The sequence below is a fragment of the Scatophagus argus genome, chromosome 19 (assembly GCF_020382885.2).
Source record: "Scatophagus argus isolate fScaArg1 chromosome 19, fScaArg1.pri, whole genome shotgun sequence".
Classification (NCBI taxonomy): domain Eukaryota; kingdom Metazoa; phylum Chordata; class Actinopteri; family Scatophagidae; genus Scatophagus; species Scatophagus argus.
Window position 1 is genome coordinate 7,170,651 of NC_058511.1, and position 23,638 is coordinate 7,194,288.

Here is a 23,638-nt window from a genome sequence, read left to right on the forward strand (position 1 = left end):
AACCACTGCTGTAAGGTTTGACCAGTAACTTAATTTACCCAAAATATTAAGCTGATATTGACTGGTTTATTTATTTAACACTGAGCAGCCCCTACTGCTTAATAATGTTTAGCTGCTTCATAAAACAAACCTTGTTGTGTTTGCACATTTTCTGTCCACGTTTACATTTTGATTCTCTTATAAAAACCTCTTTGTTTTATCTGGTATTTAATAGACAGGTTCAGTCCTCCTGCTTGCTAACCCTATACACTGCTTATGTGGAAAATGGTTGGTCTCCCTTGGTTTGAATGCTTCTATATGGATTTTCCATTCTGACATGAATAAGCTTTTTAGAGAGAGAACACAGAATCCCTTCCATTTTGGAGATCTTCACAAATCCATTGTGGTCAAAACCCAATGAAACATTACACCACAACTGCTTTTCATCACATACAAGTGTATTACTCCACTAACTTTGGCCACACAAAGGTGTATAGCGAGTTAGTCCAGTTTGGTACTCACAGACAGAATTGGCCGCAGTGACAGAAGCTGCTCTGAGCTGCCCCAGTCGCTGGGGTCCAGGTACTCTCCTTCTTCCAGGATGTGCTGCTGTCCCTCAAACCCAGGCTCGCTGTAGCCCACCCAGCTGGAACGAAAGGAGTGCAGCGACGTTGCTGGCTAGAGCTGTATTTGCAAATTGCGACTGCAATACGTAACCTCAATATTTAGCTGGTCCAAGCAGAGATCAATACCTACAGTAACTCGTTCCTGTGCTAGCACCAAAAATGAACCATGCAACAGAAAAGTGAGGACTCACAGTCCTCCGATGATCTTCAAAGAACCCACAGTCTTCAGTTTCTTTGGGTTAAAGTTCCCTCCATCTGCAGCCATGCCTCCTTCGCTTTCACAAAAGCTGAAAACCTCATTGTCAATTTCCACACAGGACCCCTCAAAGCCAGGTTTCTCGTACACCACGGCCTGTCATAGAGCAACGACAGACCTTACCTTAAACATGACTCATCATTTACATTGCTTGAGTAAATATAACATATAGCATAAATAATATCTGAGTAAATTCAGACAAATAGATATTAAATTCAGCTCTTCACTTGGCACTACCATAAGTTCCTCGTAAAACATTTGTGAGTGCAGTCTTATGACAGCCACTCCAGCAATTTTCACCTTGCACTACTGTTGAATGACAGTAGTACAAGAATGCACAAGAAGCTGAGCATAAAAAGGCGCTTCAGATTTCATTCAGAGGTTTGAAAATATCCACTGCCAAAACACACTGTGGTTACACTTCTCTCTGACATCACATATTTTGGGCATGAAATCAGATAAACAGAAAAATGGGCCAAAGAATGCAATGACAATTCCAGTAGGTCTTTTTAGAAAAAATATTTTCCCTCGACACAATAATCACAGTAGCTACTTTATAATTTGTAAATTTAAAACTGCATTGCTTATATTACAATTAGGCACATATAACATATGTCAATTCTACCTTGACTTCACTGGGATTCTCCACTTTGAAACCACCCTGGAAGAGAGACATTATCATCAACAACCATTTTCTTCAATTAAAAGTACACTGTAATGAACGAGACGGCCAGCAATTACACAAATTAGACTACTTTCTTGAAAATGATGATAATTTTGCTAGACAAAGATGGGGAACAAAGAAAATGAATATAACACACAGAACATTCTGACCTGAACTTCTTGCCCCTGTCGATAACTAATTACTGCTGATGGCCACAAAATTATGTCTCTAGCCTGTCTAAAAGTAGCAAATGAACTGTATGACATTCACTATTCTCCATCACTGTTATCCAACATTAAACGTTGCCCAGAAATACGCACAATTTTAAGCGGTCTAAGCGATCCAACAAATGGTGACGGGAAGCCCCAGGTCTCAGGAAAAGGGTACACTCCTGCTTCCAGCACAGCTAACATGCCCTCGAAACCGGGGTCACTGTATACCAGCCACCTGAGGAGAGGAGAAACAACCACATTGCATATTAATAAGCATTAAGCCAGACGGTCCCACCACATTAATGCTAACTATGCCTCCTGGTGGTTTTTAAATGAGTCATGACCTTGCACAGCTTGTTGCTTTTATAAAAAAAAGTGGTAGGCATCATTGCCATACAAAAGAAGAACGTCACTGATATTTGTTTTCCCACATGGAAATTAGCAGCCATAGGTAAGACTGGTAAATTTGCTCAACACCTTAAGCAATGTTAGGTTAGGGGACTGTTTTAATTGGATTTGAAATCTGCCTCTGACATGAGTCACGCAGCTAAAGCTGAGAACAAAAGCCGTTTGTTAAAGAATAAAATATTTTGGGAATAGCATGTTTCAGTTCAAAGCATTTTTCTTTTTTTTTTGCAATTCATTTCCGGTGTGGGCAGCCTTTGTTTGGAACACTGCCCCTACTTCTGGCATTTTGAGCCATTATGGAGCTCAGCACAACGCCACATACCAATTACCACATGTGAGCCACTGGCAGAAAATAATAACCCTGACACATTCAGTCAGTGCTGAGGAAGTGATACCACAAACTCATGCCAGCCTCATGATGCTGAAAGATATACAACAGGAAACGATTAGCCAGAAATCAGCTAAACTAGGTGCATCTTAATTAACCTGTTAAACACAAAACTACATCTGCTGAACAGTTGTTTCACTTGCTGCACAGTGAATAGGAGAAGCTGCTCAAGCAGAATTATTTGTAACTGAACAAAAGATATGTTGGCACATAACAGCAATTAGCTTTGTCTAGATGCTGACAAATGCTGAAACAACCTCCAAAATGTTAGGTTTTCATAAGAGCTTCCAAAGTAAACCTACAAAAATAGCTGTGGGAAAAAGGTTTGCTGTCATCAACTTCCTCACGGGCAGGGCACAAAATGTCCTGAATGTCTACATGTGGAAAAAAATTCTCCTCAATGCCAAATTCTCTCCACACCTTTGTCTGTTTTTCACTCTCCATCTAGTCTCCACCTTACCAGCTCCCAAGTACCCTCACATACTCTCTCTCTCTCTCTCTCTCTCTCTTTAGTAACATGCAACAGCAGGGCAGACATTCCTGAACAGGCAGATGAGCGAGAGTCAAAACAATGACAAAAATAAACACTGGGGAACGTATTGACTACTATCTCTCAGTTATCTGTCAAAGGCAAACAGTGTGAGCATCTCATTAAAAACGAAGATGCGAATGCAAAAATGAAATAAATGAATTAATTTATTTATTTTGCTGAAACAGTCATACTTACACCCCGGAGTGCACCTGGATGGAAGCGGTGCTGAGTGGGATGCCAAATGAGCCCGTCTCTATTGTGTCATCGCGGTAAGGTGTTACCCTGCCGAGGCCCTCTGGTTCAGTAAACAGATCGATATGGGGGATGCTGTAATCCTACAGTGAGGGGGAAACGAACACAGCGATTATCAGCAGTGGACCACAACAGTCCTTAAATCATTCCTGTGCAGTATAACCAAGTAAGACCTGATTCTTTTTCACACCTATCCTGATCTTTAGGGAGTCTGAACTGAATATCAATAAAGCAATATCCCATATTAGCTAGTTTCAGAAGGCCATGTGAGATCACAATGAAATACTGAGCTGCCAAATGAGGCAGCAGTATTTATCTGGTGCACTCACCCAGACAGCAAGTCGAATGGAGCCGATCAGCATTGGTTCTGTCTCCAGCCCAGGCTCTGCCCACATATTTGTCAATTCAGTGCCCCCCTCTTCCAAGGCGACTGGGCGTCCCTGGAAGTCAGGCTTCTCATAGAGCACCCAACTGTAGAAAAAACAAGAAAATAAAACATGTAATCATATGGCAGAAACAGATAATTATATGTCAGAAAAGAGAAAGAGCCAAAATAAATGTATGTGGTATAAAAAGTGTATCTTAAAGCAATACTTCAACATTTTGGTGTCAATGTTGTCTTTGTTCTCTTCCCAAAATGTTTCCAAAATAATTCCTTTAAATATAAGGCAGATATTTATGGATTTATGCGAGATGTAGACATCTAGGATGTACCCTGCAGTGTTTAGAGTCCCCATTTAGTTTGTTCTTCTCACAAGATTCGACACCTTTAGGTCAATGATTTCCAAAAGCTATTCCACTAATCTGATCTTAAGGTGGCAGTAACACATCAAGAGACACAACAACACTGCAGCAAAGGCAGGGAAGAAGAAAAGTGGAAGGGAAATGCATGAAAAATGTTTTCCACGCCTCAAGGATACACAAAGATTGTTTTGGTGAGTAACACTTTATGTAAATAGATAAGAAAACACCACAGACCTTTTTAAAGGAAAAAGTGAGAGTAAGTATATGACTGTTATCAAGTGTAGAAGGCTCAGTGCTGATATTCCATCAGATTAAACCTTGGATACACCAAGGAGCTTTAACAGGCAACATCTCCTTCTCAAAACCACTTGATACTCATTCAAACCACATTTCAGTACACATTTTCTTTAAGTTCCAGCTGAGTATTGCTACTTACCATCCTCTAATGACCTTCACAGAAATGACAGGTGAGAGCTGCAGAGAACTTGCATCTGCTACATCTCTGTAAATCTCATACGCTTGGCCGCTGAACTGAGTTTTCTCAAACAACACCATCTGTGTGGAGACGTTGAAGGTCAGTGATGTGAAGAGAAATAATCATCGGCAAAATGCATTACCCCATCACATTAAACCATGATTCGGTGAGTGCTGAGAAGAATCTAACAGCATGGCACTTTATGTGTTTTTCTAACAGTAAAAACATATTCATGTTTATCTACATCAAAAAGGCACATAATTATTTGAACTACCAGAGGGTACTGTCGATATTATGTATCGCTTTAACATGGAAGTTACATTCTTAGTTTGTAGACAAACCAAATTTTGAAGTTTGTGAATTATGATCTACAAAAACTGGCTGGTCTTTACACTGCAGTGAGTAACACCACCTTAGTTTTATTTTTTTTAATACAGAATCCATCACAGCTAAAGCTGGAGGTAGACTAAATTAAAGTAATGTATATGCAAGAACCTTAAAGTGTTGAGAACCTGGGGATTATCTCTCTTTCTTACAACTACTCCACTGCCTGCAAGTTTTGCATTAGCAGCACTGAAATCCCTGAATGAAATCACATCCAGCTGAGCATTTGCGCTACACTGTTTTTTAAGATACTTTGTTTACCCCCAAGAACACCATATGAAAAGCAGATGTTTTCACCGAATACTGAGTTCTCTGTCCAGATTCCCCATCTTGTTTCTATTCTACAGCATGCAGGCAAAACTGTGCCTACTGTACCTTTCCAGGGCGCTTGTGAAATCCTCTGACAGCTCTTTTCTGAAATGCAACAATACAAAATTGAAGACGGCAAAGATGGCAGAACAAACAAGCTGTAAATTGCTTAAGAAACTAACTTTGATTTGTTGGTGCAGCAGTTCAGTGCCTGTTGAATGTCCTGACCTTTTAGTTTACTACCAGGGACACAGTGTGTCCATGGAAACTACGCTGTTTTGAATTTGCATTCATGCATGCAGAGAAACACCATAGGCGGCAGGAAAAATGTGTCTCTTCATAGAGCATTTTTACACACTAAACAACTTACGAATAGAACTGAGAGAAAGTCAATGACACCAACAAGTAAGCTTGTAACATTAATTCAGTAACACCGATTAATGATTTAAAGGTATACTATGCAAGAAATGAAATGAATGGTGGTACCTGTATCTGCAGAGACCCTGCCCTCTGCGGGTATTTTCTTATTTTCTTTAAATACTGAAACTTTGGGTTGGTGTTGGTATTTGATGATCTTGAAATGACACTCAATAATCAACTTTCTTTCATGCTTCCTGCACCTTTGAATCCTTTAAGTAATTCTTTAAAAAGAATAGCCAAAGGTTGACTTGTGTTAGCTTCACAAATGTGAATATTTGCTTGTTTTCTTCATTTTATTTAATAATAAACTAGATAACCATGGATTTGGTTGGTTGGGCAAGAGAAGTAATTTAAATATGTAAACTTGTGCTTTGGTAAATTGTGACGAGAATTCTGACTCTTTACTAACCAAAGAGTTAATAGTTTAACTGGCATTAATCAGTAGATGTATCACTAAAAATGGTAAGCGTTTATTTTACTGGTCAGTGAGTGTGCATCATCTCCAAGACATTTTCTAGGAAGAGCTAATTTATTTGGTAGTAATAAACTTCAGTTATTATTATTATTATTATCCATTATTTTGAAAAAAAATGGGAAATTAAGGTCATTGCCAAAGCATTACTAGAGTCACAAGCTGTAGCCCTATACACAGCACAGTCATTTTAACCAGCTCAATTTAAATGAGAGGGACCATGGGACAACAAACACATTGTTGTGTGACTTGAGAAGCTTCCCTACCAATGATGAGACCTGATACCAGAATGCAGATAGCGTTAATTATAAATAAATTGTTTCGAGCTCATCTGCAAGTGCAGCAAGCAGTCTAATCTCATGCACATGCACTTCAAAGAGCTGTATGGGGTTAATTTAGAAAATAGTACTGAAGTATTAGGCAGCCTTTGATAGTGTGTATGCTGCACACTTACTTTTTTATTAAGTATCCCCTCTGGCTGAGCCAGAGGCTGCTTCAGCTCAGGGAGTGTAGGGTGTGTGATCGGAGGAATCTGAGGAAAAGATGGAGGCACAGCATCAGGAAGCACCGGACTTGGTTTCACAGCCGAGTCTGCCTCACTTCTTTGTGCTGGAGTTGATATTTTTCCAACAACCTGATGTGTAAACCAAAATTCATCATTTAAGTATGAAAGTTGTTTCTTGAGATTCTCCACTTCTGAACAATGTAAAACAAAGATGTGTTCATGTATTCATGTGTTCATGTATTCATGTCATTTTTAGCTGGTGAAAGTAACATACAGATAAACTAACCTCGGGTGTGACTTTCTCCTGTCCTTGTATGCTCTGCACTGGTTTAGCTGGTTCTCGAGGGAGGTACTTCTCTAAATAGTCTGGCAGCTTTATGTCGTTAAATGAGGGAAGTGGAGGACCTGAGTCACTGACCACAGCATTCACGGCCTGGTCTTCCTCTCTGTTGCTTGGGGCAGGGCTCTGTTTGGCTAGTGTGTCTTTGAGAGGAGCAGGGGAAAGGGCAGTTGGACTTGGCGTGGGTGGCTGGGATACAGGCGGTGGGCTTTGCAGTGGGGCCTCACTAGGTGAAACTCCCCCAGAGTTGGTACCTTCTTCCTGCTTTTGAACTCCATTTCTCTTCCCTCTAAAGGAGGAGTTGAGGCTACTAAAGACACAGCTCCCCTCCAGACGGGACTTCACTTTGATCTGGTCATCTTTCTCTTCCTTGACATCCTCTTCATTTTTGACAGAGGTCTTTTCCTTGAGGCGAGAGTTAGTGTCCAGGCTACTGAGCAGGATGCTTCTGTCTGCCAAACTAGCCCTGGCAGGCTTTATGCTAAGTTTTGTCTCCATGTTCTGGAGCTTGGCCAAAGTGCTTGGGATAGTGTCTATGGTGAACTTATTCTTTCTACTCAGGCCAAACTTAAACTCCTCAGGGTCAAACGTCTTCTCAAAGCGGTCCTCCTTGATGGCAGGCATCACAAACGGCGGCTGAGGCGGCCGCAGTGGGTTGTGTTTACGTGGTGGAAGGGAGAATGGAGCGCAGAGATTCTTGATTTTCTCAATGAAATCGTCATCATCTAGCTCACCAGAAGTGTCTAGAAGGTTGCTCTCACTTATAGAGGAGCTCAGTTTTGGCATCGGGGATTTAAGTTTCTGCTTGGGAACGTCCACATCCAGCCAGCTAGAGGGGGTGTCTTGCCATGTTGCAGAATCATCTTTGCTTAGGCCCCGTGGAAAATGGAGCTTCTTCGGGGATGAACGCTGGCTTGGCTCTGGGATTAGCTTATTAGCCTCTGGAGAAGTGGATGTTTTTGGAGTTTGACTTGGCTTGCTCTCGACCACGTTGTTTTTGACTGTGTGGAGTTGTGGATGCGGGGGGATATTGCCATTAGCAACAGAAGAAAGTTCCTTTACTGCTGAATGTGTTGTTTTCTCAGCTGTCTTCTCTACCACATTAGCTGTGGAGGTAGAAGCAGTGCTATCAGCAGGGTGCGGTTCCATTTTTTCTGCACCCTTGAGTGAAGAGATATCACTTTTGCTCTTTATATTTCTTGATGCCTCACCCTGCGGGTGTCCAGGAGTGATTTTCATGATATCTCCTGAGATTCTGACTTCTGAGGGCACTGATTTGACAGTTTGACAGTTCTCATCATTCAGCCCAGCTCCCTCATTGCCTAAAGATTTAGACACAGGCATCGGAGTAGACTCTTTACCAGAAGAGTGTTTCTCTACCATGCCGTCAGTCTGTGCACTTATCAGCAGTGGATTGTCATTAGTGGCTTTTACAGTCAGTTCCTCAACTGCTGCGGCTGCTTTGGCAATAGGTTTTGCACTAGAGAACTCAGCATCATTAGCTCCACGTGCACATGAGTCATCTGGTGTATTTTCCACTTTTTCCACGAGTACAAAATCAGGCTGTGGTTCCGCTGCAATCACCACTGACTCTGTTTTTGTTCCAAGGCTTTCTGTAGATACTTTTGGCAACTCGGCAGGCATTTTGCTTGCCATCTCTCCCTTCGAAGACTCTTTGTCCTTCTTGGTCCCACTCACAGCCTCCTCATTAGTCTGGGTGACAGCACCAACAGCAGCATTTTGTGGATGTTTAATTGTCATCTGTCTGACCTGTTGTGTTTGAGCAGGGAGCTCCAATGATGTCTTTTCTGAGGACTCAGAGACTGGTTCTCGTTGGCTGGTTTCTGTTTTTCTTTCATCTTTAACCGGCGGTGTCTTTTCTTTTCTTTCAGCATTTTTTCTTTCATCATCCCTGACAACACTCCCTTCTGTCGCTGAAATGTCTTGTCCACTGTCTGAACCCTTGACCTTTGTTGTACTTTTATCTGAACACAGGAGCTGGTGTGCTGTCTCTTTCTCTTTTTTGTCAGCCTGACGTGTTTTTTCATCTTCACGCTCAGCCTCATTTAGTTGTTGTGTGTCCTCATGGTGGGGTTGCTGTGTTTGCCCTGTGTCAATTTTACTAGGTTCCCTTACTTTTTCTTTACTTTTGGGTTCAGACTGCATTGCCAATTCTATATCTAATTTGGGAATTGTAACAGGTGGTTCCTGCTTCTCAACTGGTTGTTCAACCACAGATGAGGAGGGGGAGGAGGAGGGGGCTGGAGTTTCTCTGCTGTCCTTGGAGGCCTTTTCCCTCTCCTGTGTGAATGAGAGGCTGTGTCCCATTGCCTTTTCTTCCTTTTGGGGTAAACTAACAGGATCCTTGTCAATAGGTGTCTTTGTTCCACTGCTACAAGCAGCAGTATCGACTTCATCCTTGTTGACAGACAGTTCAGACTCATGTACGCCGCCTGGCTTGTCAATATTCTCCTTTTTAAGTGAAGAATCTAACTGTGTAGACTGTTTGTCTAACACCTCCAGTTCCTTCTTAAATGCTCTCTGTTTGGCATCAGGCAAAGGCTGCTCGTCTGGTGTATTTCCTTTGGCTTCATCAGATGGTAATGTTACTTTCTCTGTCAGTTGTATGGAGGCAGAAGCAGGCTCCTTTGTATCATCCACCTGTTCTTGTGTTATAGCAGTGACCAGTGGTTTATGATCTGGTTTGTTTTCGCTATTGGGGCTGAGGGGACTGGTTGCTTCCCTACTTTTTCTTCTTTTCGAGCGGGAGCCTGTTCTGCCAGGGCCTTTTGACTGTTGGCTAATGTTACCGGTCATTTCTGAAGAATCCTCTGACCCCTTAGCTCGAACATTTGCTTCAACACTGTTAGGTTTTGCACCCTGATTTGCTGTTTTTGAGGCCACTGTGTCCTTGGATTTGGAGTCTGTTGGTTGTTCTTTAGGAATGAAAATCGCCCCCTCTAAAGCAGCCATATCTTGTAAATCTGGTTTTAATGCTATCTCTGACACTGCCTTTGCTTGTATCTGGTCTTTAGCATCTGGTTTACCCTGACTGTCTTGTTCTTGTGACTTTGACGAAGCAGCTGCCACAGACGAGGCAGATTTTTTTGACATTCCTGTCATGGCTGGCTTTGAAGGCACTGCTGTCTTGTCATCTGTTTTCAATGCGTCTGTGAATTTCCTCGCTCGCTCCTTAATCGTCATCTGCATCTCCCTGGCAGGCGACGCAGAGCTGGACTTGGTCCTGTCATAACGTTCAGCTGATCTTGACCTCTGGTCTAGCAATACAGAATCTGCTTTCAGCTTTTCTGTGGCTTTCCTGACTGGAGAGACATCTGCGCTCCTCGAGGTCTGGGAGGTCTGCTTATTGAACGCGCCTGCAGGGCGCTCGAAAAGGCTGATTTTATCTGCAATCCGGCCAGTAACTGGTTTACATTCTTCATCTGTTTTCTTCCAGCCATGTACTCTGTGTATGACAAGAGGTAAAAATTTGAATTCAAAAATTTAAATTTTGCAAAATTAGGAACACGTAAAGTTGATTTTCACTCATGTATTGAACTTGCTCAGCTGCCTGAACGTGCCGCAGATAAACGTTAGTTTCGTGTTTGGGTGATTTGTCAAGTTTAGTCTGACCTATATTTCAGTCTTATCTCAACTTGGCAGTGGCGCTGTTGAAGCACAGGCTTGTTCTATGTGAGTCATGCCACTGTGTCGCCTTGATATACCTGTGATATTCCACCCATAGCAGGTAAAACACATACCGTCTCTTAACAGAGAAAATCTTGCAGGTTAAAATGTTTTATAAGCTTGGAGGTACAGTAGTTGTAACATTAAATATATATTTCTACAAGAAGGTTATTTTAAGCGGGATAAATTATTGGAAATGACTTAGTGTGATATACACTACAGTTCTGTGAAATGTTACAACTCATTCATTGATTCACAGATTACATACTAATATCTATCACTATATTTTAACCAATCACATTTAAGTGAAGACTTACCTTGCATCAGTCTCTGTTCTGGACTTGTCCTTTGTTTCATCTTTAGTTTTTAAATTCCTTGCTGGAGTTTGTTTTGAATTTAAAGGCACATTTTTTGCAAAAACCTTCACCTCACTTTGAGAAACTTTAATACTCCTGCGTTTGGACTCTGGTGTCTCTGTCTTCCTTTCCACTTTGTAAAGACTGTCATCATCCTCCATGTCTGCGGTTCCATCAACCACACATTCCAGATTAGCTGCAATGGCCAAGTTTGAGTCCTGCAAGGTATCCAGCTGCTTGACTGTGTCAGCGCAGGAAGTCTTACTCTCCCCTACTCCAGGTGAGGCCTGAGAGGTGGGGTTGTGCTTGGAGGAGGAGTTTGCAGATGACTCTCCCATGTGAGTCTTTGGACTTTCACCCTGAGGGCTGTCCAATGCGTTATCTGATGTAGGGAATCCCTCTGGGACAGGTTCAGCATTGGGAGGCCCTTTCCCTCCATCTCCCTGAGAGTTCTTCTTGGATTTCCTTTTAGTTGCGTTTTTACGCCCCATGTTGTCTGCCTCTGTTTGTTCTTTATTGAGTTTGAGCTCAAACTGTGAGTCCTTGTTTAATTTCAGTGACACTTCTCCTAGAGCACTGTACTGACTCTTTGTCTCCACATTTGTCCTTTTGTTCTCTGTGCTTGTTGAGCTCTCTGGTGCATCAAGAGTTGGCGATGACTTTGCCCTGCGGAGGACGTGTAGACTTTTTGAAAATTTGGTTCGGACAACTTTCTGTCCAGCACGGGTGTCTTGGCCACCTTGAATTACGCTGGTCTCCTCCAGGTACACATGGAGTCTCCGGCCTGTCTGGGCATGTGCTTGACTCTGGGCCTGTGACTGAGTGTGGGCAGAGTCCCATACCACTCCCTGCTCAGAAGAGGAACAGAGATGTGTCAGATGACTAGCATTCCTTTCAGGACTCCCGCTCACTGAAGTACCATTGCTGCTCTCCTCCCTCCCTTTGCCCTGCCCTATTCTCTGCTTCCTGATCCCCACAAACTCCTCCCCTCTAGGACCTCCTTCTGCTGTCTCAGGGCTGCACACAACGGAGCCGTCTCTGTGGGCAGACTGTGTGGCGTCCTCCCCTACATTGGGGAAAATGTCTCTGTAGAGACCCGGCAGACTGGGATTGGAGTTCTGCTCCTCCTCCTCCTCCCACTGTTGTTCCCTTGCCTGGGGTTTCACTGACTCGTCTCTCTCCTCTTGTCCCTCTGACTTAACAGCCTGGTCGCTACTTGGTGAGGCATTTTCACTTGGATTCTTCGGGCCCTTTCCCCTCCACGGAGAGAACCAGCTCCCAATGCGGCCCAAGACCCCAGTACTTGGCTGCTCCTCAGGGCTCTCAGACTAAAACAAAGCAGAGAAATAACACATGAATGCCAGCTTACATGTGGGATGGCAGTTAGTAAACATGCATATTTCAAATGAATATGCGCAGACCTTAGATGAACTGACAGTAGTTACACGTGGTAATGCAAATATCATTAACTGCCAATAAGCAGAGGAAGGGAGAGCAGGCTTGGGATGTGGAGTAAATATAAGCTAAGTTGTTCATTGACATTTTTTAGTATGGCCATGCATCTCTCAGCATCACAAAGACATGCAGGAGTGCTTATAACCTGTAAGCTTACCGTAGAAAATACCATATCATTCAGATTCTTTATGTAGGTTGTGAACATGATTTTGGTTTAGAACAAAAACTCCTAAAGAGCATAAAACACAAACAAAAATCATTCGGGACAAACAATCGAAAGAAAAAAAAAGAAGAAACTTGTCACTGAAAAAAGATATTCTGCCTTAGCGAAGTGAAAGCTCCATCCATCTTGGTGCTATTTCTAACGTAGAGCGATTCCTTTCGGCAAAAAGTTCAAGATCAACTCACCCTTAATTAGCAGAAAACTTTTCGCCCACTCCAAGATATGAACAGCTTTGTACAGCGCCGGCTCTGTCTAACGGATGAACATGTTGCATTTAGTCCCCTTACGTCCAGAAAAGCATCCACAACTACACGAGTGCGACAGAGTGGCATCGGAGATCTGGCACTGATAAAGTTCTGCCCCTCTAGCGGAGCGCACTCAGTCCGGTGGCAAAGTGATGCTTTCAAGTACTCCTCGTAAACTTCTGACACGAAGAAGCCGGTTACACAACAACAACCTGAATGCAGTGTTAGTCATTTTAAAGCTTTTAAAGATTTGACCACCGCCTACATGAGTAGCCTTAATGCTCAACAACTCCCACATAGTCACGCTAAAATCACGCTACTGCTCATAGAACTCATAGAACATAGTGTAGATTGTTTGTCTACTCACTGTTGTGGTTTGCAGCTCACATTTGTGTGTGTATGTATGTTTGATTTATTAAGACATATTTAAAAATGATCCAGTTTGTGTTTGACATGGTTTTGCAGAAGAAAAGTATAACAAAATATAATTACGACGCTAAAATCCCTTAAAATGGCTCGTATTCCTTAAAAAATTCCAGAATAATTATAGGAGTATGCAAATATTTTTCGGGTTGACAAGTCTCCACTTGTCCATTGTGTATGTGTTCTGGAGGCATCAAGTTGTTGTGTATCACACTTGTGTATGCTGAACACTGGACCAGGATTGACTTCCAAACCACTTGTGATGTCACGGATGATGCTTGTAGGCACCGCTTCATTTGTCAGCAAGCTCAGATAAAATTTATAAATTCATCAATGAATATGAAAACAACCTTATAGTGTCAGACTCACTTACATCATTCTGCAGAGTGAAACACAGACATTCGACTGTAGGAACAAGAAGAAAAACATATTTTTTGCCTGGAGGTAAACCTGGCATACAAACTAACTTCCAACATCTGCCCGCATATGCTTTATTTGAAAGACAGTCGACGTGTATGTTTTGTTAGGGTAAATGCGCATTATATATACAAATACATGTATACAGACCCAGATTTGTGCTTGTATACACTTTACTGCAGTGTTCTATATTTGTTGTTCAGAAACTAAGCAGCACAGTCGGAGCTTCACTCTGCCACAACAGGTTTAACATTACCTGTTCCATTTAATGCATACACTCATTATCTTTTAATGAAGAGAGTCCAAATGATGACACACAGCAGCCTCAAATGTCAACTGGCTGTCAAATATGTGAGCTGCTCGCTTGACCTCAGGCTAATCATGTCAATTCAATCAATCAATTTGATCTTGCACTTTTTCAACAGCGAGCGAAGAACAAATTGGCTAGTAAATCTATAAATCTGAAAGTTGTGTTTCAATAAACAAAAGCTGCTTGAGAGAAATGTTTCCTCCGTACTCTTCAAATTGGTCAGAAACAGTCTCGTTGTGTTTTTTAAGTAGACCAGGCCTGCATGAACAGGGTTTGGACATTATAGTTTGAAATTACATGCAGATGCTTCTGCGTTAGTAAAGTGACACTGCTGTACTACTTGCTGAACCACGAGCGTGGGGAGGGAGGAGGGAGCTCAAAATTCCTGCATTTAGTTTAGCAGCTGAAGGCAACAAAGAGACCGTATCCAAAGAAACTTTTCCAGGGGAAATGACGCACCGACTGTGTGGGTTTCAAAGCCTGTTGAATTCAGTTTTTGGTCTTCCAAAACTGCCTGCTCTTGTTTCGCTTGGCGGGCAGCTCAAGTCAGTCTTTCCATGCTGCTGAGACGAGAAATTTAACTCTTTAAGTACTTTTGTCTTGGTAATCTTTTTTTTTTTAATCAACTGAAGGAGCTGGAGATCAAGATGAGTTAACAAAAGACTTTTTTCCCCACTTTCCCATATGACGCGGTCCTCTCTGCCTGTAGGTGTGGGAGTGGCCTTGGCAATTAATATTTTAAATTAAAAAATAATTGCCTACCTGTTCTTGTTGGGTGTTATGTCTGACATTTAGGTTAACGGTCATGTTATGCCTGTAGTGTTAGGGGCTTATTACTGTTATTACTTATTATTGTTATTACTTATTACTACTGTGTTTTTACGTGAGATGGAACAGGTACGGGGATATAATTTCCCTCTTTAATCTAATTTGAAGAGGTTTTCTGACAGCCCGCACACTCGAGGTCAATGGTCTAACAGGTTTCGACACAAACCTCCGCTCCATAAGACCAAAACAAACAGGCAACTGAACGCTTCGTAGTGTCATCCAGTTCACTCCTCAAACAGCCCATCGACGGCAAACAAAAAAACCCCACAAGCAACAGTTCATTCAGTTCTGACATTCAGAGAGCTGAGGTCTTACCATTACTACAGCGTTTCTCCTGCCTTCTCGGCTGTTTCGGGAAGTCGACGGCAGCCCGCAGCAGCAGCAGCAGCAGAAGCCCTCATGAGAACGAAGCCTTTCAGAGCGCCTCAGTGAGGTAACCTGTCCCTGCAAAGACAAAACAGGACAGTCTGCACCCACGCTGCCTAATTAATATTTAGTACGCTCTTAAATGAAAAAATATCCAGGCTAACTCTCTTATCGCCAGATTGTTGTCATAATGAATGTTGCTTTTGAAGTGTTTTTTTTTTCCTTCTTATGTTAATGAGGGCTGATGTGGAATCTGCCCCAGCCAGGTAACACACCCCGAAGCGTGAAGCACCGTGACACAGCAGCCAGCTTTTGGCTTTATTGTGCAATTATGGGTAGAGATCCTAACAGTTAACAAGTAGGCACAGACTGGTGGTTTACTTTCAGAGTTGTAAGATATGTCCAGAGACACTGTTGTCCTTGAACTTTCCTTTCCCCCCGCCTTCCTTGACTCACGCGTGTTTCTTTGTCACTTGTGGTTTGTGGTTGATTTATCCTCTCTCTGCTGGGGGTGTCTAAGCATGGCCTTTAATCTGACCCAAGATCCCTTAAAACCAAATGAAAAGTGCACCACACAGAAGCACGAGCATCTCTCTATCTGCCTGTCTCATTGCCATGACTAATTAATGTGCCACAGAAGCTGAAACCTGTCTCATTCTCCATGCTATGAAAAATTTACACGTTGCCTTTACTTTCACACAGCAAAACGCACGGGGTGGTAGGGCGCAATGTTTCCTGCAGGTTTTTAGATTTTACACATTCAACTGTGCCAATGTTTGGAGACAACATATGAAAATTATACCACTTGTCACTCACCCACTCAGATGAGTGGATGTTTAGTTTTACTTGTTTGGAGATAATTAAACAGGTAGCTAATTTTGGGAAAGTACAGACATGTTAAACAGCACCATAAATTCTTATCCTTTTCTGCAACTTCACTAATTAAGCTGGATTGTAAAGATTTGCTCCAGAGCTTAGTGCACTGACAATGCAGATGTGCTGGGGATGAATCACACCTTCTGCTTTACTGAGCAACTTTTATAGATGGTGGTTATAATACGCAGTGAAATGTTGGCGTTGCCCTATGCACCATGGATTGTTTTCAGCACTGCCCTGTGACACAGCGCTTCAGACATGTTCGCTTACCTGGCAGGTGCTTACTACAAGCACTCTCCTTTTGTTCCAGAGCTCCACTGTGTAAACAGCTGCTGGCTTTGTTGTTGTTGAGGGAGAGAAGAAGAGTTACTCATTACGTGGGTCCAACTAGATTTTCCTGGTGCAGTACGAGAGCTGAATACAAGACTTGATACAAAACTGTGAAGTTAGAATGATGCATTTGTTAGCTTTATTGTCCTGTTGTGAGTGCGGTTCCTCCGTGATCTGTCAAATAGGATTGCAACTGTGTAAAAAGGATTTGTGCTTTAGAGCCGACCAGTTTAGAATAAATTATGTTCAGTGTAAGAGCACTTCTGTATAATAAGTATGGGCAAAGGCTCTGACGCTGTGAAGTGTGACCAGTGATTGATTCTTGCTTTAATGAGGCACCTCACACAATGGTAACCAATGAAAAATAACAGTACGAAGGGAAATTCTTTAAATTTCCCTTCGTACTGTTATCCCTTCAGAGATAAATAAAGGAATTCTGATGTCAAGCTTAACAACACATTTTTATCTTTGATTGGTAAAATACAGAAAACGCTCTTCAGTGCAACAATTTAAAGACATATGAATGGTTATCTTCAAATGGAAGCCATCAGAAATTTGACAGGTGCTTTTCAGGATCTCATTAGGTTCTTATGAAACAATAAGAAGAAAGCCATAAAATACTCAAGAACTACTGTGAGTACGTTCTACACTTTTAAAATCCTCTTAATGGAATAAATGGCCCGAGTCCCTCTCCTTCGTGCCAGTGAACACTCACTGCATATGAGCTGGTGCAGTGAGTCATCGGCTGTATCAGTTAGACTGTATTTATTATCTGCACCTCGCATCTCAGATCTTTCTACCCCACTGAAGTACCACACTAACCCTCAGACAGCACATTACCACCGTCAGTCGTGTTGTCTGACAAGAGGGCTGGCTCTTAAGCACAATGTTTTGACTTGAGAATGAGATGAGATTTGTTAAATTTATCTAAATCATGTAACTGGCATTGAGTAAACAATAAATGTTTAGTGCAGGATCAAGACCATTTAATAAAGGCTATCAACAGGGCATTTATCCTAAATGCCTGTCTCTTTTTAAGTGCTTATCCTTGAAATAGCAATTACTTTTGCCTTGTTATTCTGTAACATGCTCCTTGTTCATATTATGGCAGAAAAAGTGCTAGATTACCATACAGTATGTTGTTTTTCTTGTCACCAAATACGTAGTTACCATTTGACTGGTATTTTTAACATCCAGCAAGTCCCAGAGAATTTTCTCCATCAGCAAAACATCATTGTTTTCCTTTCTCCCTCCTCCGTTAGTCCCCCATAGCTGCTCAATTGTTAAGGTGTCATTGCAGCTCACCATCTGTCGGTACATCGCCTAGAGAGACTGCTTTAGGCCATTTAGGAGACACAGCAAATGGCAGATTTAGCATTGAATTGATATAACTCCACCGCCCCACCCACTGGTCGGTGATGCTCACTACACCCTTTGAGGCCAGCCCCCACCGGCAAAATTAGAATTGGAAAAGACTGTTCAGAGCTTGACTGCCCGGGCATGTGGTGCCTGGATTTGACAACAAGCCTTTCCTGTTTTATGCTAAAGGCACATATGGATAGACTGGGTGTGAATACACTTAAATGAGCTAAATGTGCTAAAAGAGAAAGAGAGAGATTACTGACAGTCACACACAAACCGTTTTCTCTCTAATTTGTTTTCAGCTTTGTTTTCTTTGGGACTGCACATTGGACGCAGTTTGACTGAACACCCCCTCATTCTGAGGACCAACAAGACCGTGATTCACTGCAGCTCCCACATTTCTCGCCAAGCCAGTCAGTCCTACATCACCAAGGCGACCACCTCCAGTGATGTGTAAATGGTTTCATTTTGAAGTTCTGCCATTCAGAAATTAGGGAATTGGCGATTTCGTGTAGTGAAAACGATTCAGGTACACTTTCTACAGTGCTCGCTGCAGTTCTCCTGTCACGTCACCCACTGGAAAGAAGTGTCCTGCAGGCACTTACAAGACCCCACATGCTTTATGATGAACCTCAGCATTTGTTAGCATTTACATTGCATAACCTCAGAGATTCACCTGCTGCCCACATGAAGTCTTAACTGCCTCACTCTGCTGCTTGTACTTTAGAGATGACAGCAGCCACACTATGGACTGAAGTCTCAAAAGCTTTTTTTTTTTAAAATACTTCACTGACAGAACAAGGACTGAACAACACTTTTAAGCATTCAGCTGCACTGGTTAAGTGACTTTCCTCAGCACAAAGACATAAATATAGTGAAATGAATTTGTGCTGCATGGTATTCTGTGCTTAGTAAGATGGAAGCAATTAAATGGTTGGAAAAAAATTTTACATGGTCTGTTTAATACCAGGTGAGCTTTATAACTTGTCTCCCTATGGTGCTATTCCCCCAAGTCATTCTAAATGATATTTCATCAAACAGAAAATAATTCATTTCTACGGTCCTTACTGGTGGGCATAGAAAAAAATAATACACAATTGCATATATATATTAATAATATTCCCTGCAAATAATTCTGGGGAGCTAACTAACAACGTCTGTTCCTAAATGCTGGCCTGTTAACGAACCAGAGATAAGTCAGCAGACGAGAGCTGACCGATTGTCTGGATATTTATTTTCCTCAGCATGGCAGAAGAAAAGAACTAATGGGTTGTTTGTCAAAATCTGTGTGACTTGATATGTGGAGTCGGTGTCAAGTTAATGCTGATATCTCATCTGGTATTCCGAGCACTTTCTTCCATCAGCTAAATATAGGCTACATAGCTCAGGCATTTGCTGATAAGTGACATTAATGGTTAGTAATGTTCCTTTGTATAATCACCACCTGACACGGCTCAAGGTAAATTAATCTATCTCGACTGTAGATTTCCGAGATTTCCACATGCATAAAGACACAGACAAGCAGTGTGCATCTTTCTACGTCTCATGGCTCAGCTCTTTTCTAAAATCAAAGACGATGCCAACACGTTTTAAGGACTTTTCCGAAATGAACTTTAATCTGAAAACTTCGTAAAGAATTTGTGCACAGTTTTGGTCGCCACCAATGTTGACACCATGGTTATGGCTTTGAGTTAGATGATGGGTTTGCCACTCAGAATGACAGCTTTCACATTAAATTTAGTAATATAAAATATTGATTACAGCAGATTCGAGTAATTTCATATTATTTTTATTTCTGAAAAGCTTGTAATTGGAAATCTGAGAGCGTTCTTGTTTTATATCTAAGAGAAGCCACACTACAGTTCAATTCCAAAATCAGGCTTTATTTGAACAATCAAAATCATTTCTAATCTAACTCTAACTCTGTCTACAAAAGTCTTTCACATTGTCATCAAAGGTTTTCTACCCTGTAAAAGAAAAATATGCTTTTGATATTATGCTACCAATTACATGGTCAAAGTACACTTCACCATTCAGAGAGCATTTCACTGTAGAACAGAAATAACCGAATTCCGTGCTCTTCATCTAACTAGGATTTGTGTCCTGTTAAAGAGATAAAGTCCATTGTCCAAAACTGCAGAAGCCCACAAGACAGTGATAATAGTGGAATGAATTGTACAAAGCATCTCCCCGTGGTAACCCCACTGACCTCTCATTCTCCTGTGTGGAAAGCCATCCAGTCCAGGTGCTGCCGTATCCAATTCAGAGAAGTGCTTAAAGTAAAAGGCACCAGTAATGAACCAATTTTATCCTCGGGAAATCTGAAAATGTTCGCCATCTTTCGTGCTCTGTTTCTTGTTGATCTGAATGTATGCTTGTTGCAAAGGGCTGGAAGGGCTCTGGTGCTGTAGGTGAGCAGCAAGGGAATATGTGTCACCCTGTGAGGTCGTGAAAAACCCTGTGAAAAGAAAGCAAATAACATTACAATACCACTATGTCAATGGCTGTGATCTCTACAGAAACAGCCTCAGCGGATGTCACAGTGAGCATCCTGTGAGTGAGACTGGCGCTCCAGTACGACGGACGGCTCGTACAGCAGATCATCCTCTCCGAGAGCCGAACTGTGCTCCAAGTTCACAAAGTTGGGGATGTTGAAATGGGAAAAGAAGGCACATTCTTTGTCTGTGTTACTCTCCTCTGTTAGTCCATTGAGACTTCGGTGTCCCCCGTCTTCCTCAACATCCTCTTCCGTCTCATCCATCCCAGAGGAGCTGGTGCCTCTGGGCTGTTTGCAGGTACCCTGCTGGACTTGGGCCCTGGCGTGCTTTCCAACCATCTTGTCTTCTGGTTTTCCCTTCCCCTGGCCCTGATCCTCCTCATTGATGTAGAAATGGAAATATGATCGAGACTCCGCTAGTAACGGACGAGAGAAAGCTTTGTCATTTTCATCCTGGGGACCATTGATGTCTACCAGACAGCTCCCCGGCCGATGACGCTTTTCAGCAGAATCGGGGTGTCTGTTAAGAAAGAAAAAAGATCCAGAGGGAGAGTGTGAGAGGAAAAGGAAAATTTGAGGGGCCTTTATTGTCAGGAGCGACACATAGCCAGCTTTATATGCTATTTCATCTTGGCTTAACCTCTGTGTGATGCTCAGTTTGACCTTATATAAGTCACATCTATCTATCAATTCCCACAGCTGGTCTTCACTTGAGATTTCAATGTGCTTTGGGTCATGTGAAGCTTCCCTCCAAATCACATTCAGCTTTTTATAATTTAAGCACGCATATGAGAAAAAACAGTCTTACTAACTACTCTCTGAATAGCAAGGCCATCTGTGAAAATCATCACAAGCCTGCCTCTCTGTGCCTTTGCACACATCACCATCAGATGTGAAAGCTGCCCCACATCTCTGAGATGAGAAGTGCGTGAGGTGAATTGCTTGAGCTCTCATTGGTGCTAAAAAATAATTTAAAAAATTGTCCCCACAGGACCAGAAGTGAAAGTGGAAGAAATCACGAACAGTAGCCTGCTGTTATACTCACTCTTGATGTGGCGCTCCCGTCTTGGTGAGCAGCGTAAGAACAAAGAACATGAAAATGACAAACACAGCAAGTCCAACCCAGAAGCCGATGACGATGGAGTCTGAAATGTCAAAGACAGAAGAGGAAGAGGCATTATTAAATCTTCATCTTGTTTTAGTGACTAAATCCTTCTCCCTGCTGCTCCCTCTAAATTTAATTTCTCTCAGGGGCCCTGCGAGACCAAAATCTCAAACACTCAGTTGAAGTAAGCGTTCAGGATTTTCTCCTAAATTTGATTACAGCAGCCTATTTTGTCTGTATTTTCTTTGGTCCCATTAAGCTGCTTGTTCATTAATATTGGAGTGGGCTGTAAAGCGCCAGTGCAGGTGCTGCATGAAATATTGCTGCCAGATAATGTGTTTATTGAGATGCAGGTGGATCGTGTTACCCTTCAGCTGAAGCAATAAAGACAATGCAAGGAGTGCAATGTGCCGAGGGTCAAGGGATCATAATTAATTAACAGTCGTAAAGGTGTGTAGACTAGCCATGTTTCCTGACACGGACATGGCATGCACAAACGCGCAATGACAGGCGCGCACACGCACGTTGCGCAAAGTGTAAGGCAGTAGAAGCTATGGGAAATTTCTCAGTAACGTATACAGTTGTGTTCAGCTTACATCTGTGCGCTTTGAGTCCCTCGAAAGACACGGGCTCTTCGTCGTCATAATATTCATACTGCCACACGTAGTCACTGCGACGTGCGCTGGTTTGGCTTCCGTTGTGGAAGTCGGACATTTCAAACCGATTTTACGTACCCTGATGACAGAAAATAAGTGACATCAATCCAGCAAAGGACGCTTTATAAATGGATAATGTCACAATATCCGTAAAGTTTACAAACCACAATCTCCGGGGATGTGAAGCCTCTCAGTGTTGTTGAAAACAAGTCTGCTTGCCAGTGATTTTGGGGAATTCCGTGAACAACTCCTCAGATGTTATGTCCGTCTTCCGGAATGTAACATCGTGCCAAAACGGAGACATACAGCAGACAAATTCATGGCTTTGCTTTACTGTTACGCAAAAACTCCATCCATCCTCATGTAGGTCCTGGAAGCGAAGCAGCATCCTCACCGTCATCCAGCATCCTTTATACAGCTGGCTCACTCACTCACTCCCTGGGATCACTCTGCAAAAGAAAAAATAAATAAATAAATAAATAAAAATAAATAAATAATCTTAACCAGTCGCTGACGCCGGTGGGGGTGGGGGATGCCAGACTCTCGGATAACACGAAGAGGTGTTTATTGCCTGTTGTCATGTATGTAAGTATGTGAGCCGTAAATACTGCATGATAATTATGATACACGAAAACAGTCTACATATTTGCACACAAGACAGTCAAACAGCGTGAAAGTGTGAGGAAAAGGCGCATTTTGAAAAGCCATTTAGACTGAGGATACATGTGGGTAATGTTTGGGTAATAAGTCAGCCCTTTCCCCAGTCCACACAGTCCAGTGTTTCAGGGGTTACTGTATATGATGAACATACTGAAAATTAGAAATAAATGTTGAAATCCAGGGTATAAGACAGTGAATGGAAGCTACAAAGCTTTGCTTAAACCCAACCTGCCAATTACCTGCATGCACTTCGTCAAACCTCCCACTTACACTTCTGTTCTTCAAAATCATACTAAATAATAATTTTAGAAGTTATGCATGATTACATTTTATAATATGGCATACATGGTTTTATATGTGAATAAATTAACCATAACCCAATTTTTATAAAGCCTTGGAAACAACCTGATCTTCTATAATTAAATACATTTCAATTGCTAAAAATATGCCACACAAATAGCAGTTTCCAACAACACTAAAATTATTCCTGATCAGAAGAATTTCATAACCTCGGCTGTGATTCTGGGGGAAAATAACAAGAATCATAAAAGCTTTTGGCCACTGTGACAAAATCAGCCTTTCAGCCAATCATAAACCTGAACTGCTGAGGTAAAACCCAAATCTGTTGTGAGCAGGAAGCGGCATCTCGAAATTCTCAGAAATGCCTTTGGGTTTATTTGTACATTTTGTGAAAATGAAAACCTCCATGTACAGTTTTATAATTCTAATTAGCCATCCACCAACAACATACCTCGTGACGAAGTATCTAAATGGCCTGACAATTTGCCATCCTAGTGGAGCGAGGGGTTGCTGAATGGACGTAAACAAAGCAGCCGTGACTAATGGCTCCCAAATAACTTCCACTGGGGACAATTT

At 42.1% G+C, this 23,638-nt stretch overlaps 2 protein-coding genes and 1 long non-coding RNA gene across 4 annotated transcripts in view; 1 reads left to right on the forward strand and 2 right to left on the reverse strand.

The window, feature by feature from the left end:
• Positions 1-15,452, reverse strand: part of LOC124050234 (beta/gamma crystallin domain-containing protein 1-like) — a 23,270-nt gene extending 7,818 nt beyond the window's left edge. The window contains exons 1-12 of one of the 2 annotated variants that reach the window (XM_046372551.1): positions 15,226-15,452; positions 10,971-12,337; positions 6,913-10,432; positions 6,576-6,653; positions 5,296-5,334; positions 4,498-4,616; positions 3,647-3,788; positions 3,261-3,400; positions 1,846-1,972; positions 1,487-1,522; positions 797-957; positions 502-625 (exon numbers count right to left, since the gene is read on the reverse strand). In XM_046372551.1, coding sequence (XP_046228507.1) covers positions 502-625; positions 797-957; positions 1,487-1,522; positions 1,846-1,972; positions 3,261-3,400; positions 3,647-3,788; positions 4,498-4,616; positions 5,296-5,334; positions 6,576-6,653; positions 6,913-10,432; positions 10,971-12,337; positions 15,226-15,228 — 5,856 coding nt within the window. In that variant the 5' untranslated portion in view covers positions 15,229-15,452. Of the gene's footprint in view, positions 1-501; positions 626-796; positions 958-1,486; positions 1,523-1,845; positions 1,973-3,260; positions 3,401-3,646; positions 3,789-4,497; positions 4,617-5,295; positions 5,335-6,575; positions 6,756-6,912; positions 10,433-10,970; positions 12,338-15,225 lie in introns of both variants that reach the window. The other variant, XM_046372550.1, reaches the window with a different exon arrangement.
• LOC124050237 lies at positions 4,171-19,479 on the forward strand. Its single transcript, XR_006841584.1, has 3 exons — positions 4,171-4,252; positions 4,520-4,635; positions 18,147-19,479. It is a non-coding gene; the product is annotated as an uncharacterized LOC124050237 (long non-coding RNA).
• Positions 19,480-19,656: 177 nt separating this feature from the next.
• On the reverse strand, positions 19,657-22,541 carry LOC124051071 (melanocortin-2 receptor accessory protein 2A-like). The gene is made up of 4 exons (XM_046374119.1): positions 22,267-22,541; positions 22,043-22,181; positions 21,387-21,486; positions 19,657-20,861 (listed from the first exon to the last, which is right to left on the reverse strand). The coding sequence occupies exons 2-4, from the start codon at positions 22,158-22,160 to the stop codon at positions 20,372-20,374; spliced, it is 708 nt and encodes a 235-aa protein (XP_046230075.1). The 5' UTR covers positions 22,161-22,181; positions 22,267-22,541; the 3' UTR covers positions 19,657-20,371.
• Positions 22,542-23,638: the final 1,097 nt, after the last annotated feature.